Source organism: Rhinocladiella mackenziei, assembly GCF_000835555.1.
Source record: "Rhinocladiella mackenziei CBS 650.93 unplaced genomic scaffold supercont1.2, whole genome shotgun sequence".
NCBI lineage: Eukaryota > Fungi > Ascomycota > Eurotiomycetes > Chaetothyriales > Herpotrichiellaceae > Rhinocladiella > Rhinocladiella mackenziei.
The window spans coordinates 2,246,574-2,265,500 of NW_013550603.1; the positions used below are offsets into that span (position 1 = coordinate 2,246,574).

General features: G+C 49.8%; 7 protein-coding genes across 7 annotated transcripts; 2 read left to right on the forward strand and 5 right to left on the reverse strand.

Annotated features, from left to right (window-relative positions):
- Window positions 1–60: 60 nt before the first annotated feature.
- Z518_02604 (uncharacterized protein) lies at window positions 61–1,191 on the reverse strand (the record flags this gene model as incomplete). The annotated part of the gene is made up of 1 exon (XM_013419632.1): window positions 61–1,191. The coding sequence occupies one exon, from the start codon at window positions 1,189–1,191 to the stop codon at window positions 61–63; it is 1,131 nt and encodes a 376-aa protein (XP_013275086.1).
- A 1,716-nt stretch (window positions 1,192–2,907) lies between these two features.
- Z518_02605 (uncharacterized protein) lies at window positions 2,908–7,654 on the forward strand (the record flags this gene model as incomplete). The annotated part of the gene is made up of 2 exons (XM_013419633.1): window positions 2,908–3,023; window positions 3,229–7,654. 2 exons carry the CDS (start codon window positions 2,908–2,910, stop codon window positions 7,652–7,654), a joined length of 4,542 nt encoding a protein of 1,513 aa, XP_013275087.1.
- A 1,334-nt stretch (window positions 7,655–8,988) lies between these two features.
- Window positions 8,989–9,729, reverse strand: Z518_02606 (uncharacterized protein; the record flags this gene model as incomplete). Its single annotated transcript, XM_013419634.1, has 3 exons — window positions 8,989–9,201; window positions 9,313–9,387; window positions 9,613–9,729. 3 exons carry the CDS (start codon window positions 9,727–9,729, stop codon window positions 8,989–8,991), a joined length of 405 nt encoding a protein of 134 aa, XP_013275088.1.
- Window positions 9,730–10,069: 340 nt separating this feature from the next.
- Z518_02607 (uncharacterized protein) lies at window positions 10,070–11,042 on the reverse strand (the record flags this gene model as incomplete). Its single annotated transcript, XM_013419635.1, has 2 exons — window positions 10,070–10,929; window positions 10,988–11,042. The coding sequence occupies 2 exons, from the start codon at window positions 11,040–11,042 to the stop codon at window positions 10,070–10,072; spliced, it is 915 nt and encodes a 304-aa protein (XP_013275089.1).
- Window positions 11,043–11,968: 926 nt separating this feature from the next.
- Window positions 11,969–13,208, forward strand: Z518_02608 (uncharacterized protein; the record flags this gene model as incomplete). Its single annotated transcript, XM_013419636.1, has 3 exons — window positions 11,969–12,296; window positions 12,347–12,667; window positions 12,715–13,208. 3 exons carry the CDS (start codon window positions 11,969–11,971, stop codon window positions 13,206–13,208), a joined length of 1,143 nt encoding a protein of 380 aa, XP_013275090.1.
- A 260-nt stretch (window positions 13,209–13,468) lies between these two features.
- On the reverse strand, window positions 13,469–14,635 carry Z518_02609 (uncharacterized protein; the record flags this gene model as incomplete). The annotated part of the gene is made up of 4 exons (XM_013419637.1): window positions 13,469–13,634; window positions 13,690–14,185; window positions 14,269–14,455; window positions 14,525–14,635. The coding sequence occupies 4 exons, from the start codon at window positions 14,633–14,635 to the stop codon at window positions 13,469–13,471; spliced, it is 960 nt and encodes a 319-aa protein (XP_013275091.1).
- Window positions 14,636–14,969: 334 nt separating this feature from the next.
- Z518_02610 (uncharacterized protein) lies at window positions 14,970–15,218 on the reverse strand (the record flags this gene model as incomplete). Its single annotated transcript, XM_013419638.1, has 1 exon — window positions 14,970–15,218. One exon carries the CDS (start codon window positions 15,216–15,218, stop codon window positions 14,970–14,972), a length of 249 nt encoding a protein of 82 aa, XP_013275092.1.
- Window positions 15,219–18,927: the final 3,709 nt, after the last annotated feature.

Sequence of the window (18,927 nt, forward strand, 5' to 3'; positions counted from 1 at the left end):
TGAAGTCCAAGACACCGTTTGAGGTGGCGTACTTTGCAGAAAAAGAAGACACAATGGCTTTTACGAGATGACGTTGTCGTATTGATAGCAGAACGGGCCGGCCGTGGTGCTAATCAATTCTCTGACCTGAATTGGGGCGAGTTGGAAGTATCCCCAGTCCGGCATGATGGAGTCGAGCGTGACGATGTCGCTGGGGGGCGTGTTCAGCGCGGTGCCTGTGCTGCCGTCCAGTTGATCTGCGCGGCCGGGGTAGTTGATCTGCCAGCTGGTGTAGACCTTGTCGATCATGGTGTGCAAGGGATACCAGAGGGGGTCTTGGGCCGACACGTGGATGCTGCTCATCTGCCCGCCGACAGAGAAGTGGGCACCGGAGTGGATGCCGAGGCTGGCGCCACCGATGACGCCGTTGAGGAGGAATTCGAATTCTGTCGCGTTGTCGGCGTGGGCCGCGGCCACAAGTTCGGCTTCGTTGGTGTAGGTTTGCGAGACGTAGGCGTTCAGGTCGCGCATTAGGCAGATTGGGCTATAGTCGAAAGCTCCGTCGGGGAGGACGCCGGTGGTGAGTTGTGTGGGATCGATGAATTTGAGAGGCGCGACCATGTTGGCGAACGGGCCGGTGGTGACGCAACCGCCGCCAGTGCCGTGAGGAATGGTCAATTCAGCGCCGAGTTGGATAGGACCGGTGTTGTTGTAGAGACCGTCGCCGGACATGGAGTATTCGGAGCCATCGAGGATGGGGAATGCGTGAGGGTCAGAGGCCGTCGAGGCGAAGTCCCAGTATGGGAATGCACCGGTATATCCACAGGTTTGTTGGAGGTCGGTCTCGTATAGCCAGAGGAAGTACCGGTGCCAGGTCAAGAAGAAGGCGTCTAGGTGGACGTATTGTGTTCGATTGACGTGGATGACGGCATAATCCATATAGCGGTTGATGGCGGCGGGATATTGGACCGGGTCGAGCTGAGAGGCCTGGCCCATGAGGCACTTGACGGCGTCAGTATAGGCCTTGCGGTCAGCGGGAGCCATCTTGTTAAAGTCGACTCGCGTCCTGATGGTTTCCGAGTTGCATTCTTGATAGCCCCAGTTATCCCAGGCTTTGGGGTGGGCCGCGCGGGCATGATTCAAGGGAACAGCCGAGACAATCGAGGAGATGAGGGCCGTAGCCGTAGCGAAGGACAAGAGGGAGCGGAGCATTTGGGAAAGCTAAACGAAGATATAGCGTACTCGACAATGGACAGTGAGGTTTATGGTCAGCCAGAGTGAAACGAAGGCGTATGCAGAAAATAAGTTATTCAACTGGAAATGGGGACACCTGCAAACTAAATACCGCGTTGGAAGAATCATCATGACAGGAAAAAGCATCGCATGTTACAGGTCCAACCATTTTGTTACCTTTTGGCAGCATCCAGCCGTATGCAGGAGGCAGGGTGCAGGAATACGGTGTTCGTTGAGGGTAGTGGTGACATTGGTCCAGTTCGATAAAGAACTTTGGTGATGAGGTTCAAGGGTTGCGGGTCTAAATACTGTGGAAGTGGAAGCCAACGGCCTCCAACAGGGTTAGCTTGTCGCTAAACCCAGTTAAGCCAAGGATCATTTTGGGGGAGGCGGGAAGCTTCCAGGGCAACCCTTAAGGCCAGAATGGCCGCCTCGGCTTTGGTGGTTGGCTTGGGTTTTGAGTTAAGCTTACTCCGGTTAGAGGCGATGGATGGGCTTCAGGAGGCTTGGACTCCTGGACCAGCTGTTCGAGAAGGCTGCGAACGGTGACAGTTGACGGACTGCCTCATCACGCAATCGCTGTTTGGGCTGAGCCATCTGATGAATTATGAATTGCTCTGCATCACGCCTCGCCGGCTGCTGTGCCCGTTGTCCTCTCATTTTTGTCCAACCTCTCTGCTTCTCGGTCTGAAAGGCCGCGCCTCGCCCAGAGTATTTTGAATTCTTTGTATTCTCAAATACGCCAACTGACATAACCTGGCTTTTGTGGATATCTCAGTGAACATCTGGTGAAATCAATACTTACACATATCAGGGGGGCTGCATCTCGAGTTGCTTTGGGTGTGTTACTTGGACTAGAGCCCTGGCAACCAATCTTGAATACTTGCTGCATCCTTCTGGCCTGGAAGCTGCATGAACTGGTGGACGTTGTGCACCATATCTGATCAAACAGTGCGGTGTAGAAAATGCGCCTTGTACTTCATTCATCGGATCAGGAATGACATCCAATAATGAAGATATCAAAGTGAGAACAACATAAAGGCGGAGTTCCCCCCGCGCAGAAGCATTGAAGACATCAATCAAAGGAAGTTGGGCTGCGCACGAAGTAAATAATTTGCAAGCAGTTCTGCACTTTGAGCCCTCTTATCCGGTAGCAGGCAATGGGATCTGATGGTAGTCAATGGCACAATAGGAACAGTCGTCCAGCCTGATAGGACACTCCCACTGATAGACTTGGTTTGAGAGTATGCCGAAACGCAGTCATCCAATAGATTTGAAACCAGTACGATAGAGCAAATTGGCTTTCAATACCAGAGTGTGGTTGAATAGCATGACTTATCAGTCGAGTTCAGTCTGTTGACTCTCACGAATATTGTCGTGAACACCACAGGGTCTCGAAGTCGAGAGCGGGGGCGTCGGGAAATTGAAAGCTTGGAGCCACAAAGTGAGCACGGACAGTCACGTGCGCCAAGGCGTGACTCGATTCTTTTTGTGCTGAAACTGGGAGCAAAAGAACGCGGACGGGCATACCAGCGCAGGAAACTTCATCACTGCCAACATCGATCAGCTCTCACCAGAGGCACGCCATTATTGCCGTCAACGTTCTTCTCGACGCGTCCGCCTCGATGGTACACTCTCTTCATTTCCTCCTCGACCCTACCCTCCTCTCTCGGCTGTCCCTTTCCCTCCAGTGACATGCCGAAACGTGTCGCAGACGAATACATCACTAAGGAGAACGGATCAATTGCAAATTCAACGTACGGCGAGGACAAACCCAAGATGTCAACCGCAGCACAGCTTGCGAAAAGAAGGTAAGTTTCATCATTTTGATCCCGTTGCTTTGGTTGTCGCGTTGTTTTTGTCGTCGCCGCAGAGCGAATTCCTCAGATGCAGTCCCTCACACCCTCCCCGTCGCCACAGTTGCTCTGCCAGATGACATGGATGTCAACGCTCGTGTCCCAATCTCGGAACTCACGCACAAGGGTTTGTGAAAATTGATACTGACCTGATTCATAGGATGGCCACGCCCAAAGGCCGGTTCAACCGCCCAGGCACCTCCCATTCCTCCTCTCACGGCGGCAACACCTCGAGCATATTTGGACAAACCACGCAGCAACAGGCATTTGGGGATATGAATGGTGGCATTACCTTTGGTGCAAGCCAGTCTTTCCCCCCGGGGACAAATGCGTCCTTCACCTTTCAACCTCCCCAGTCGAGTTCATTCACCTTCGGCGCCCCATCCACAACACCGAACCCCTTTGCTTCTTTGAACGGGACCGGAAATACCACGAGCAACCAGCAGCAAGATGTCTCGATGGAATCTCCTCAAAAGAAACCGATATTTGGTAGTGCTTTTGGGGCAAATAATATGGACAATACAAGTTCAGGATTTACCTTTGGTCAACCGGTACAACAGCCATCGAGTGGAGCATTTGGCATGAACGAGTCGTCAAACATGAATGGTGGCGGTCTGTTTGGTCGGCTTTCGAAACCGGAGGATTCATCTGGACCAAACAGCATTTTTGGACAACCTTCACAACCTCAAACTTCGCCATCATTGCCTTCATTTGGTGGATTCGGCCAGGCCGTCTCTGCGCCGCAGACTCAGGCATCAACCTTCATTTTTGGCCAGAACAGTAACGCCAATGGCGCATTTACTACCTCAACACCGGCCACGGGCTTCAACTTCGGCCAAAACACTTCGGTCCCTCAGAACCCTCTCCCATCTTTTGGATCTGGTCAAGGAACTACTTCTCAACCTGAAGCACCCAAATTCGCATTCGGACAAACAAGTACTGTTACACCAGGTCAGCCCTCTGGTCCTAGCTTTGGTACAAGTGCGCCGACTAGCCAGAATAACGGCGGTTGGTTCGGTTCAAGCACCACCACAACCACAACCACTCAAACACCAACCGTGGGTTTTGGAACCGCGACTACAGCTTCTCCGTTTCTATTCGGGCAGACCCAGCCGTCTCCAACTTCCCACAATCCTTTTGCCGGCCTTGGTGCGTCCAAGAGTGAAGAGACAAAGGGTTTCACTCCTTTGTTTGGCTCTTCTACATCCGGCCCGCAAGCGCCGACGGAGAGTCAACCTGGCAATGTGTCATCAGAGAAGCCGGCGACTTCATCCTCAGAACCAAGCACAGAGACTCCTAAAAATCTTTTCTCCAGTCTTTTTGCTGGGGCGACCAATACATCGCAGACATCTATGGTATCCAAACCGGCATTCGATTTTGGTCAAACGACTCAACCAACTGCAACGACGGCAGACACTTCAGAGCCAAAGCCGGCCGAAGTTAAGCCATCGAGTGAGTTCTCTCTCGGCACGAAACCTGCGAACCCTCCAGAGTCCTCCAACATTCAACGGACTCCAATATCCATGCCTGCGGTAGAAAAAGTCGATGAAGAAAGCACCCAGTCAAAGGAAACCAACGATACCACCACGAAGCCCTTGTTCGGTTTTCCAGCTCCGTCCCAACCTGACTCCAGCGGCGGATTATTTTCTCCTGCCAATGCCACAACGGAAAGCAATCAAACAACTGGCGGATTGTTTGGAAAGGCAAGTGGTGGGTCCGAGATTCCTGCAAAACCAGCATTCGCCTTTGGCGCGCCATTACAGCCGACACCCGATGGCACCACCCAGCCGAAGGAAATGGCCCCAAGTCTGTTTTCTTCCACTCCCAAGGCTACAAGTCAAGTGGGCGACAAAACTCCTGAAGTCAGCACCCCGCAACCCCCATCTGCCGCCTCTTGGTTCGGTGGTTTGAGTCGGCCAGAGACGAAGCAACCTCCGAGTACGCGGAACGCTGCTCCGCCGTCAACCTCGTCTGCAACAGCACCCGCTTCAGTCATCAATCTACCAACTTCGAAGCCAGATTTATTGGGAACGGCCTCAGATAAGCAACCACCAGGATCATCTGAGATGACAAAGGTTGCATCAGACCTGCCACCAGTGAAATGTCCCATTTACACAAAAGGTCCCCAAATAATCCCTGGTCATTTGGATGCCGGAAAATTCCGAGAATATGACCGCAATTATCGATTGCATGCCTTGAATCGTGGTTTGCAAGCACAATTGGCAAGTCTAGACGCATCCCAACACGACTTTGAAAATGTTATTCGACATTACGTGTCGGCCCGTGACGGTATTGGTGCTTCATTAGGTCTGTATATGCGCAGTGCTGCGGGGACGAAACGCAAAGGCGATCGCATCGATGATGAAGACGAGGAATCTACCCTCAATAAGCGAACCCGTTCGGAGACCACGCAGCAGACCTCTGCTGCAAAGTCTCAAAGGGTATCTGCTTCATTTAGCACATCTTCCACAGTTCAGGAATCAGCGTCCCCTGCCATCAGGAATTCAACCCCATCAAGGGCCAAAAACCTACTTACTAATATGATCCCGGAATCAAAGTCGGATGCAACGGTAGGACAGGCTGCTACAGAACCCAAGCCAACTCCAAATCCTTTTGTAGGACTTGCTTCAGACTCCAATGCCACTTCTAATCAATTTGCACGGTTTGAGAAAGACACAATCTCGGCACCGCCAGATTCAACGACCCCAACGAAATCACCGCCCAAGAAACTTGCTTTCGAAGCACCTCGGTTGGGAGCCGATGGTACAAATTTCATGAGTACTTTTGGCCAAAAAGCCAAAGAAAATGCAGACAAGTTCGCGAAGACTCTTATTGAGAAACGCAAGGCCGAGGATTTTGACTCCGATGAAGATGACGAAGAAGCATTCCGGAAACGAACCGAAGAAGAAATGCGAGCAAAACGAGCAAAGATTGATGCTATCGCTAAGAGCGGCGGCTTTACGCCAACCGTGGCATCCGGATCTGGAACGACTTCTTCCAAACCAACCTTCTCGTTGGGATCGACATCGATTGCCCCAAAGAATGACAAAGACACTTCGACGCATACTTCTAGTGGCTTCATGAAAGCAGCCTCGGCCAATCCGGTCGTCCCTCCCAGCTCCAAAGGGACAAGCGTCGAAGAGTCCGAGGTCGCTGGCGACGACGAAGGCAGCGAGTCAAATAATGATCAAGCCGAAGGCGATGAAGACGAAGACTCCCACGGTGATGGCGATGATGAAGAGGGAGAAGATGATCTTCAGGAAGACGAAGTTCTCGAAGAAAATGGGGATGAAGACGATTCTGATGATAATGATTTACAAGCTGCTATGGACCGAGCAAGGAAAAACCCAAATGCAGGGAAAAGTTTGTTTGATCGAATTGAACCCAACCCCAACATGAAAGAGAAGACCGCTTCCACTCCAACCGATGGAGACCAGCAAGAACCTGCCGCGGATTCCAGTCCTATTATGCAGCCTGCCAAAAATTCTTCATTTCCGCCGTCCATTTGGGGATCTCACATTGGCAAGTCTACGCCTGAAGCTCCATCATTCTCACCGATCACTCCGGCCACTGGTGCTTCAAAGTCGCCTTACAAACCTGCCACGACCTTCAACTTCACTCCATCGGCACCAGCTACCACTCCGACGCCAACGCCGGGTGCTTCAATCTTTGCTGGTGGATTGACTAAAGATGGCCCAGTTCCTGGAGAGGGCATGTTTGGTTCACGTCCGAGTACACCGAGCAATGCGGAAAAGAATACCAGCAGCCTGTCTAAATCGATTCTCAATTCTCCACCCGGAACTGACAATACCTGGAAAGAGGGGGCACCCATTTCGTTCGGCAATGCAGAAAAACCCACAAGCGCCCCTACATTCAAATTCACGGCTGCGTCGCCTGGAGAGAAAGAGTCGTCAACACCAAAACCATTTGGTTCGCTTTTTGGTACATCTGCAGCAGGATCGAAAGGCTCCGAAGCTTCCAATCATCTTGGCTTCCAATTTGGTGCACCCACTTCGACGCCAGCACCAGGTTTCCTAGGAGCTGTGTCTCACCTTGGAGGTGGTTCGGTGACCAATTCGGCAGTCTCCTCCCGTGCTACCTCTCCTGGATTGACAGACAACGAATCTGTTGCTACCAATGACACCGGGAATGAGACCACCAACGATGACGAAGCGAAAGATCCACAGACATCCTTGATGGACTCCAGAGCAGGTGAAGAAAATGAAACTTGTTTGTGGGAGAGTCGATCAAAGGCTCTCATGTACGTAAACAAGGAAACAGCCAAGGGGACCAAGTTAACCCCCAATGACTGGAACTCGATGGGTGTCGGTCAAATTCGTGTTCTCAAGGACAATACGACCGGAAAGACTCGTGTCGTCTTCCGAGTTGAACCCAGCGCGACTATTCTGATCAACTCTCATCTCGTCGACAGTGTGCAATACGAGAGTGTTCCCTCCACCAAGAGCGGTGCAGTCAGAGGTGCTCTCTTCTACAAAGGAAATCTGACTCGATGGGTTTTCAAAGTCAAGTCTCCCGAACTGGCAATTGAACTTGCCAAGGTCATGGACGACAATAAAAGTGCATGACGAGTCCCATAATATTTAATCCAACAACGTGTTACCTTGTTTTTGCAAAAAGCGGGCTTTGGTGTTTGGGTAACAAAATTGCAGGATCCGAACCGCAGGGTGGCAGGGAGGGCGTTCGGCTCGGCATTGCATATGTTTCAGATTACTGCGTGCACAGCACTCGGACTGTAAATGCACAGCGAAGGAGTTTGGGATGTGCTTGTTTTCCGCATTTGGCTTACAACTTGTTAAGAACACAACCAGCGCGGTTGTTTTTCTCAGTCACAACGACTACGAGTGGGTTGGAGAGTGTATCTACGGCCGGAATTCGAGTGTGTACAACAAATATGGTCATCATCATGTCAAGCGGATTCGTCTCCTCCTTCCTTCAACACAGTTTTGTGGATGTCCGGGGTCCGAAATGATGGAAAGGAATCCTGTCTCCTAGTCTTTGAGACTGAGTTGAGCTGCCTTGTCTCATTTCGATTTTGCGTCGACTGACAGAACGATATGTTATGAAGGGACGAAGGAGATGATAGATTGAGCCTCGGTGACTCCATGGATGGTTAGACCCCGGTGGTGATCTCTGACAGATGTCCAATGGCATCTTGTCATCGAGCTCCCAGTGGACAGACTGTTCATGTTGAGAGCCTATGAGAAGATCTCCCGTCGTCACTCCTTGATTGTCTTGATGGATTCTTCTTCGAGAGGATTGATATGTAAAAGCATTGATGATCAAATTGTTGGAAAGGAGTGGAAGTGGTGCGCAGATGATTGTCATTCAGGCCGAGAATTCAAGATGACTTGTGTTCATAGTTGATGAATGAACGGAATTTATTTAGAGGCAAACCTTTGCTCATTGGATCTTTGCAAAGTCCTCAAGTCGTGTAGGAGTACCGCAATTTTCTAGATTATTGTATCCACGGTTGATAAAATCGAGGACAAGGACGGATGAGTAACATCAGACACAAACGAGGCTCGATGTAGTCATGATTTTCTCATTTTTGAGGAATAGTAAAGCTCGAAAGTACCCGTCGCCATGCAATTTATATGCGAGATTGACGTCGAAAGTTGCTCCGATGATTATCTTTTTGGTGATGACAAGGCTTGGTCATTCAGGCGTATTGTCTCCACGGTCAAAATTTTAACCGTAATTCCTCGCCCTTCATCTTATCTGGCCCCAAAGCACATCTTTTATTTCCTCCTCCTGGTCTCGTCAACGCCGAGTTCGATTCAAGGTCTTCCCGAGCTCTCCTCTTATCATTGCATCAAGGTACAGCTACTGTCCCCCTTTTTCCCAACTCCCCCCCCCGCGGCAGGGATCCACAGATTGATTTATTGATCGAATGAGTGATTTATGCGTCTTCAACAACAACCGTCTGCAGACCCTTAGCCTCCTTCTCTTTGACGTTCACAGCCTGCACATAGCTGTATAGTTTCTCCTTGGCGCCCTCTTCGTCGTTACGCTTACGGCTGATGCGCACACGCAGTCGGAATGGCACGCCTTTGATACCAGACTCCCAGACTTTCTTGTTCAGTTGGGGGTCGAGGCGGACGTCGCGGGTTCCCTGCACAAACACACGTCAGCACTGTGGAAAAATGACAGGGGAGAGAAGGTGAAGGATGACCCTAGCTCTCCGGAGTCCTTTGGGGTAGTAGAAGAAGAATGTAGAACGTACCATGGCCATGGTGGCAAATTTACGGATTTCCTTGATCGCGCGAGGCGCTCGCTTCTTGAAGCTGATGCCATGAACCTTTTGTGAAAAAAGAAATGTATCAATCAGTCTTCCGTCCAAAATGCTTGATATTTGAAAACAGGAAAGTGAAGGGAATATTTTTGAAAAGATGATTGTCGTGGCAAGCCATTCGGGTGGACTTCATAAAACTGATCTCTTTCTTGTTCCTCTTCGCCATTCGCTTGAGGGAATCTTGGGAATCTTTCGCGGAGAGAACTTTTGGGTTCAGGTATATAGACATACTCGCTTGTGCAGATGGATGGTGTATTCGCGGGCGACGACATCTGAGATCGCAGAGCGCGACTTTTTGGGCGCAGATGTCGTCTTTTTCGATTGAGTCTTGGGATTGTCTTTCGCCATGGCGACGGTCTGTGGATATGAGGGGTTAGTTTGACTTTATCCTTTCCGACACCTGGAGTTGCACAGTTTGAGGGAGACTGGGAAGAGAAGAGAGAGAGGCGTATCCTACAGATTAAACTGGATCAGCGGTGAAGAAAAGAGGGAGGTTGACGAGAGAAATCCAAATGGCTGTTGGATAATTTGGTCGGCACAAGCAGTGTGGGCTAGGCCAAAATGGGAAGTTTTATGCCAAGATTTTGTATCACGTGTGTCCTTGGAGGTGCCACAATTATGTTTTAGCCATCGTTGAGACCACAAAGACCAACGATTTTATAATATTACTTGTAAAGCTAGGTATGTCCTAGGATTGGCTGCCACTGCTTTCATCCTCATAACGCACCTTTCCAGCACTCACATCAGGATAGACATCAAACCTTCTTTGGGTGTAGATGGGAATGCCTTTTCTTGTTTCTTCAATCTTTGCTCCATCAATTTCGGCATAGACAGTAGTTTCGTATTCTTCTGCCTCGGTAAGAACCTCAGCATTTGGGTTCACAACCATGGAATGTCCGTATGCATGATATGTTGCTTCCATATCTCGGGCAGGACTGCACATTGCGACATAGATTTGATTATCCATTGCTCTCGCGCGAGCTTGCAAAGACCAGTGCATCGGTCCTGTCGTGGTATTGAAAGCCCCGGGATAAACAAACATGAAGGCCCCTTTCCTAGCCGCAATCATGGCGAGTTCGGGGAAACGAACATCGTAGCATATTGCCAGTCCAATCTTACCATATTCTGGCAGGTCGATTAGAGTCACCTTGTTGCCCGGAGATAGCACATCACTTTCCTTGAATTTGATCTTGCCGGGAATGTCGATATCAAACAAATGTGTCTTGCGATGCGTCGCAATCAGGTTTCCCGCAGGTGAAAATACCAATGAAGTGTTGAAGTACTCTTTGGTCTCAGGCACAAACTCTGGTATACTTCCACCCACTAGATACGTCTTGGTCTCTGCTGCGACAGAGGATAACATATGCCACGAGGGTGACTTTTCTTTGGACGGAGGTGACGGTAGTACAGTCTCAGCGTATTTGGGAAAATATTGACAACCATATGGGGAGTTGAAGCATTCGGGAAGGACGATCATCGAAGCACCAGCCTTGGCTGCCTCAATCACTTTTGATCGAGCATGGGCTAGATTTGCTGCTTTGTCACCACCTGGAGTAGATCAGTATGAATCCAACTTCGTTGCGGGGGATTGGCACTCACCACTTACCTGATGCTAACTGCACAAGGCCAAGCTTGAAGGGTTTCTTGAGAAGACTTGCCATGACTAGGAGTAATATCGCTAAGAGATGATTCTCGATTGAATGAAGAAGTGGCAGGCAAAGTGCCGAGTGGCAACCAGTCAATGTTCGGAGAAGAGCGGTTCCAGCAAGTTAGCCGAGCCGCTAACAAAACTGCGACTAAAAAGCAATACTGGAAACGAATGGGCTACAACTCCAAAGAGTGGCACCTCTAGGACAACTGTCGACAGCATCTCCACGGATGAAGAGAATGCCGTTCCTGGAACTGAAGTACAGCCTAAGGCGTCAGGTGCTGCTAAATCAAAGAAGAGATGCTGGAATTATAACGTCGATACGATGAATCGCGTGGAGAAACTATTGCAGTGGAGGGAGCAGATGAATCCAAAGATACCCATGGCAGAAAGAAAGATGAGGTCAGTGGGGAAGCGGGCGAAGAAAGTATTGCGGTCCAGACTTGAATTGTCATGACACATGGTATGAGTCACCACTTGATTCATCAAACAGCCCGAGCAAAAGGACTTGGGAACCAAATTGGCTCGTGAATGAGCACGTGAATGGCTGAACATGTTCATGCCTGCAAATGTCGGGAATAATTTGATCAACCAGAAGAGCTTCGCGCATTGGCTGGCAAGTGTACCTAGTACGTCATACAAAATATTTGATTCTCCATTCATTGTCTTTCTCATTGTGATTCTCCATGAATTAAGACAAAGTCTACATCTTGCCCTTCCAAACGTCCAAGAGAGATCTTGTCAGCAAATGTTCACAAGGTCCAACATGGTTGTCCCTTCTAATAAAGTAAACTTTACGGCTATATGGTGCTGTATTCTCTAGCCGTTAAAGTATGTAGCCAGAACCATCGCCCAGAATTCGTTTTTGCGCTGACCCAATAGGCGAGCGATTTCGTGACCATTGCCGTAACTGATGACTTATTTCTCGACCCGTCCCTCATGTCATCGTCGATTCATTTTCCATCGCTATCTTTCGTCAGATACTGCTTTCATGATGGCCCTCAAGATCTTCATGTGAGTGAAACCGATCTCGATGTTCACATCGTTGACGCCGTCAATAGAACCGGGGTGACTGGCTACATAGCCGGCGATGCGATCAAGCCCATCTATGAGGAGCATCCAGACTTTGAGTACAGACTTTTAGTTCGAACAAAGGAAAAGGCAGATCTGGTTCAAAAGGCATATCCCACCGCCAAAATAATTCTGGGAGATTTGGACTCATCAAGTCTCCTGGAAGAAGAAGCCGCGAACGCTGATATCATCCTTCGTAGGTCACGACTCGGTCTTCTTGAATCTTCTACTGACATTTCCTGCCAGATGCTGCAGATGCATCTGATCATGAAGGAGCCGCAAAAGCAATCGTCACAGGCCTGGTCAATGGACACACCAAGGACAGCCCTGGTTACTGGCTGCATACGGGCGGCACGGGTATTTTGACGTTCCAGGATTCCGAGAACAACTTCCAGGGCCTTGGAAAATGGTCTGTCAAGCAGTACAACGACCTAAGCGGTGTCGACGAATTGACCAGTCTCCCTGAGGAAGCGTTTCACAGAAACGTGGACAAAATTGTTCTCGACGCTGGAATCAAATATGCTGATCGCGTGAAGACGGTGATTGTCTGTCCACCAACGATCTATGGTATGTTAGTCGCGAATGGAAGCGCAACAAGCTCATAACTGTTCCAGGCCAGGGCCGCGGTCCCGTAAGTGGTCGTGGTCGACAGGCGTATGAGCTCGCCAGCCTCATTCTGAAAAAGGGTGGTATCCCGGTGGTCGGTGAGGGCAAAGCGAGATGGAATAACGTTCACATTGAAGATTTGAGCGAAGTCTACCGATTGCTGGTCAACAAGGCGATTGAGAAGGATACGAATGATGAGATCTGGGGCGCAAAGGGATACATGTTCACCGAGAATGGGGAGCATATTTGGGCTGAGTTGTCGAGGGCAATGGCAGACAAAGCCAAGAGATTGGGATATATTTCCGATCTTGAGGAGTATTCGGTGGGGAAGGACGAGGCAATGGAGCTGGCGGGCTTCGAGGCCGTTAGCTGGGGATTGAATTCGAGGGGCAAGGCGGAACGTGCTAAGAAATACCTTGGCTGGAAACCGACCAGGCCGTCGATTGAGGATTCCATTGTGGAGATTCTGGAGGCTGAGCGCAAGCGCATGTCGAAATCGTAGGATGGGGCTCAGAGGGCGAAAGATTGTGAGGTTCGAGGGTAGAGTTCCAGGGAGTGGACACGTTCTCGAGGAAGAATTGTCGTCAACCAAAATTGACGGACCTGACTGAAGTGAGTCCCATGCCATGGTCATGCTAGCCGAGTAACATCTATTCTTGATGTGGCTCATTTAAATGTCAACCTCTGACCCGAAATCTCGACCACATGCCCAAGTAACGTGGCCTTCTCGATCATGATGAACTTGAATCGTAATTTCCTACTTCATGCTCGCTTTTTCGGACCGGCCTTGACCTTTTCCACTGACGGCATAGAGGCAAACGTAGCAGGCCATACCAATTCCACTTCGTCCTGTTTACCGTCAAAGCAGTATCGAAGCCATATACTCCATGTAAGGTTGAAGTACTGAGCGATTCCGGTAAATATATGCCTTGGGACATCAGCAAGAGGGAAACAAAGGCAAATTCGTTCAAAAAATTCCTCACCACCAGCCATGACCCTCGAGCAATATCCCCCACGGCAAACCAATCTCTCTTCGCCAGCCTCGGATCGTAGAGCAAAAAGCCCTATCCAAATTCCAAATCAAGAAGCCCAATGCAAAAGACCCAAGTCCCACGGGGATCATCCTCCCCCACATGATTCGTAGGATCCGCCGGTCGCGACGATCCATTCTGACGCGCTCCGCATCGTCATTGGCACTCGTGCACGCGCCCTTCTTGACCTTCCAGGCCGGTCGGAGATTGATTTCCATACCGTAAACGCTGTGAAAGAAGACGATCGCAGTCAAGAGCGCAAATGCGTTCTGGTGAAACAGGGGTTCTTTGATGTACATATAGTAGGCTGTGACGAATGCTCCGATGCCAACAGCGAGCAAGGCGATCAGTATCGACATCTGCTTCGACTGTCTGTGGGAGAAAACTGCGTAGAACATGATGCATGTCGTGTAGATCATGGCCAGCTCGTCGAGGAGTTGCATGTTGTCTATAGTAGCAAATGGTCAGTCAGTCAATCAGTCCGACGGTAGTCAATTGACAGGGAGGGTGAACGGGGAGCTGGGTCTCTACATTTCAACGTCGAGTGGAAACAGAAACTCCCCAAGCCAATAACTAGGTAACTGACGAAGCCGAGCAGGAATACTGTATCATGGCCATTGCGGAGGCAGCTTGATATGCCTTTGTACGCGAGATAGACGAATGCCAGGTTCGTTAGGGAGTTGACGAGTTCCGCCGAGTAGATGGTGGCATAGTAGTCCTATTGCATCCACACGATGGTTAGTCAGCAGCAGCTTGGAGCCGCCCCCCTCCAGCTAATGAAGACAACTTGGGTGAGTTTCTTGCTTGCCTCCTCGCACCAATTCAGCGTGGATGTCACAGGGTCCCAGTAGCCGTTGCCGGAGGGCGGATAGGGGGTAGATGGAAGATAGGACTGCATCACTACTTATAGCGATATAGTATCTTGCAAAAAGATTTCAGGGAGCTTCGGTTCTTACTTTTGCGGGTCAACTTTTGCCCCTTTTTCAGGCTTGGCATCTTCGATCTTTCCTTCATCTTATCCCCTTTTCCTTTTGCCAGAGAATGGCGACCTGGCTCTTCACGCGAACCCCTTGAACAGGATATCACCCACCATCTTCCCTGTAGGGCCGTTGTTTGGATTGACTTCTGTGACTACCAGACCGCTAAGATCGTGGTCTGCTAGTGCTGTTTCGGTTTACCTTCTTGACATCATCAAGCTCGATCCCGGCATGGCCAGGATAATTCCCGAGTGGTCATTTACTACTGTCCCCGACATCCACGTCGAAGTGCAGCAAGATCATGTCGCAGTCTTTCTTGAGAAAAGCAAGAGTCTCGTTCATGGCTTCCGCCGGGTCTGAAGTGATTGCTTTGCCTGTGAATACGTGGAACTGATTGTCTCGAAGGTAGGAAACATGTTGTGGTTTAGATTGTGATAACGTTACGTCAAGACCAAACAAAAAGCATAATGCTATCGGGAGTAACGAAAAGTCCTCCAGATGCATTGTCGAACTTGTACATCGATGCAAGACCACCTTCGTGCCGAGTTAAATGAGTCAATATCATCGAGTCCATGATTGCCACGAGCCTTTTTGGGATCTGGCCAACTTGATCATGTCCAAATGGAATCGCCCCAGATGTGCATACCCGGGGTAGAAGTCTCACTCGGAAGAGTGAGATTCTCATTATTATCCACATAGGGGAGTCCAGCTCGTATCTCAGGATTGGCCTGACAAATTACCGACGGGACGGCAGAGGAAATCGAGCAGTCTCCACCGATGACAATGGGGAAGGGTTGTCGATCCTGTCCGAGCAAGAACCGTGTTAAGATGCTTCCGCACTTCTTTTCATCCCTTTGAGAGTTCCAGCTTCATATCTGACCTCATTTTGGTTGCTGAAGGCGTTCAATTTCTTGGCCCTTCTCTCCAGGCTTAAATTGTGTCGATCGCTTAGCCAGATGGCCTGGCCAGGGCCAATTTGTCCTGGAAATCACTGTTCCGAAAGGCCTGCAGTGCAAGCTGTTGTCCAGGCCAATGAATTCATGCCTCAGTTGGCACGTCGAAAATGGATAATCTGCAATTCAGCATTCCGTTGTGCGGCGCCATATTGTTCCTATGATATGAAAGTATGTATAAGGTGCTGTCAGAATAACAGAGACAACCTTTGGAAGGCTAGGGGTATAAATATTATCCGTAGCGCGTACTACATTGGTCATGAAAGGGTCGTTTTCAATTGCCATGACGTCCTATGCTCCTTTCCAAAGTCCGACGAGACGATCATGGAAGATCTCAACCACACAACCATCGAGACATTTCTTCTATGAGTTCAACGAGCTTAACGCGCCCTCCTCATCGCGATAGACCTTGAAATCCTTCTGCGTATCAATAGACACGATCCTCTCTCTGTCCTCATCAGCCCCAGCCTTGACCATAGATGAACTCCCTTGTCCAATCACGGCAGCTCTGAATCGCAGACTACCTCCTCAGGCTGAATAGCTTCATATAGCGTGCTTGAGGAGCTGTCATCTCCAGACTATACGGTGTCAACATCCAGATTTAGAGAATCGGCTCCTCGGATTGGCACGAGCACATGTTCATAGACCGATTTCGGTAAGAAAGCGGCAGAATCGGAATCGGAGTCACCTGCGGCCTCCTAAACTGATGATCGCTAAAGATCCTCCGACTGTCCATCCACGTCATCAGAGAGAGGTCGGTCCTGATAGTGGCAGGTGGTTGTCCCTGTCAAAAATGATCATGAACCATATGAGATAGCATGTTATTCCACGCAAGGGTAGGGTCATCTTCCAGCACTGAGCGTACTTCCTATTGCAAAGAAAGCAGCCCACAAAGGTATGAAGATTGTGGCCTCCTCTGAAGTGTGAGAAGACACGCATATTTTTAATATATAATGCACGCGGAAACCTAGTCACAGTCCACTATTTGAAAGGGGCAGAGGGGTTCTGTGCCTTTCTGGTAGCAAAATGATAGAGCTACCATCCGAGAGGTGCGAGTGGTCTCTTCTCAGCGGAGGCAATCTGTCAGTCGTGGCAATGAACATTGTTGGACATAGTTCGGCCCCTTGACTTGCGTCTGGCGGCAGTGACGGATGGATGGAAACTGAACTGGGAGGCTGCAGACCTTTTCCATGTCTTCTTTAATTTTCGTATGGCATAATGTAAGCCCATGGATCAGAGCCCCTTACCGTAAGCTACCTGCGCTGCCGAACACCCTAGTTGTTTGAGCGTAACAAGTCTCTCATACAGCTTCGAACCTATTCTGTACAGAACAGATTCAGTACAGGGATTTCCAGACACGTCCCTCCAGGAAGTCCGACAGTAACAGTCATACTTACGTTGGATGACCCGCCGAAGGCGTTCGTGATTTCATGGCAACTTACCTTATTAGGAGACATTACCTCGAAAATATCGCTATTCAGAGTCGCTGTCGCGTCAAAGACGGCCCAATCTGCGTCGGGTCCACGGAGGCGTCACTGTCCGAAAGCATTTCGTCCAAGTCAATTCCAAAGTTGTTGAATTGGTTGAGGCTTGAGGTATTGGTAACAGTGTTTGCATCTCGCACTTGCAAAGCATGCCGGGTGTTTGGATTTCTACCTGCAAAACGTAGGAATGTTCATCTTCATCTGACCTGCCTGAGTCGCTGTTGCTCTCGGAGATATTCTGTTCCTCCATTTTACTAAGGTCAAGGTGCCAGGGACCAGCAAACGGCTGGAGGGCAGTACAGTCATAGACATGCCCCTCTATTGAAAGAATCCCTCCGAAAACGCCGTAGGAAAATGAACTTGATAGGGATGGCTTGACTATGATTCGTCTGCTATAGAGCGAGGTGGTGCGGTTACGTACGACGATCTTCCTAGAATGCTTGCTTTAATGTCGAGATTCGCCCTAGCGAAGCGAGATGGCGCTATTCTCGGGAATAGCCATCCAGTCTGTGAGCAAAAATGGGAGTCGTGATTCGCCATCACGAAGCGAGGGGTTGTTATCTGACACCACTGTCTAGTGAGCATGCTGGCCTAGGGCTAGAGAGGAAGACGCTCTATCCATCATACGGACAACTTGAAAGGGGGAGGTCTATGCATATGGTGTGCCATGAGTGCGAGAAAATAGGCTGCTATCAAGGAATGCCAAGGAACAGAGGGGCAAGCGTGACTCAAATTGACAAGTCGTTAGTGTTTAGTGTCTTGGTAGGGGCCCGCCCTGACAGCTGCGTTGAACTCTCTGAAAGGTTTAGAGGTTAGTGGTAATATTAGGCTTTGGGCCACATTACAGGCACGTGTCAAAGCATCGAAGCTATTTGATTAGACCACATCGAGCACATTCAGGTGTGCAGATCTTTTGGGCCGAAGAGGACCAAGGAATGAGCGGGGATCAGCGGTGAGGCTGAGTAAACTGAGATGCCGCGTAGATCTGCCTGACGGATAGGTGCCGAAATTTCAAGCGAGGCAAAGCCGCGTGGTGTGTTATCCTTGTTCTATAGAACTCCGAACCCGAATTCTATTTGCTCTTTTCAAATTTGTGTTCCTCCCACCACAGGTCGGGGCTGACATCTTATTCGCTTTAACCATAATTGTGAATCCCTTTGCAGGCTTTCCGGGAAGCTGCTCTGTACCGGGCAAACTATTTCAATGGCCACCCCGTGGTCTCCTTGCTTCATCAAACAATGAAGCAAAAAGAATTCGGATCCAACGATTTATAAAGTCTTCGGAAAAAGATGGCCATGTCCTCAGACTCAATCATCGCAATCATTGCCGTCATTGTCTCGCTTCCACCGTCAGCCCTGGTGGTTTGGACTCTGCTTTGGAGGCTGCGTCGATCTCGAAGCCCTTACTCTAGCCCGTCACCCTTGGACATGGATGCGTTAGCATTGTCAGCCGCCTGCAATCCACCATCACATAATGCCTCTTCTCCAGCGTCAGTCAATACTGCGGCTGGAGCTCTGACATTTGACGCCATAGCATCACCAGAGTGGAGAGAGACACGGAAACTAATTTCGACGACAAGAGCCGACGCAGGTGAGGAACGAGAGATTGGAGCTGTTCTTACAACGTTCCCCCAGCTATATATTCTCCAGAACCGTCTCCCGCGGCTAGTCAAAATCAAGAGCTCAAACAGTTGGAATCGGATCGTCAAGAACCATGATCAAACGAGAACTCCGCACCTTTGCATCTACCAGAGGCCAGAGTCAAGACTGTCGCATT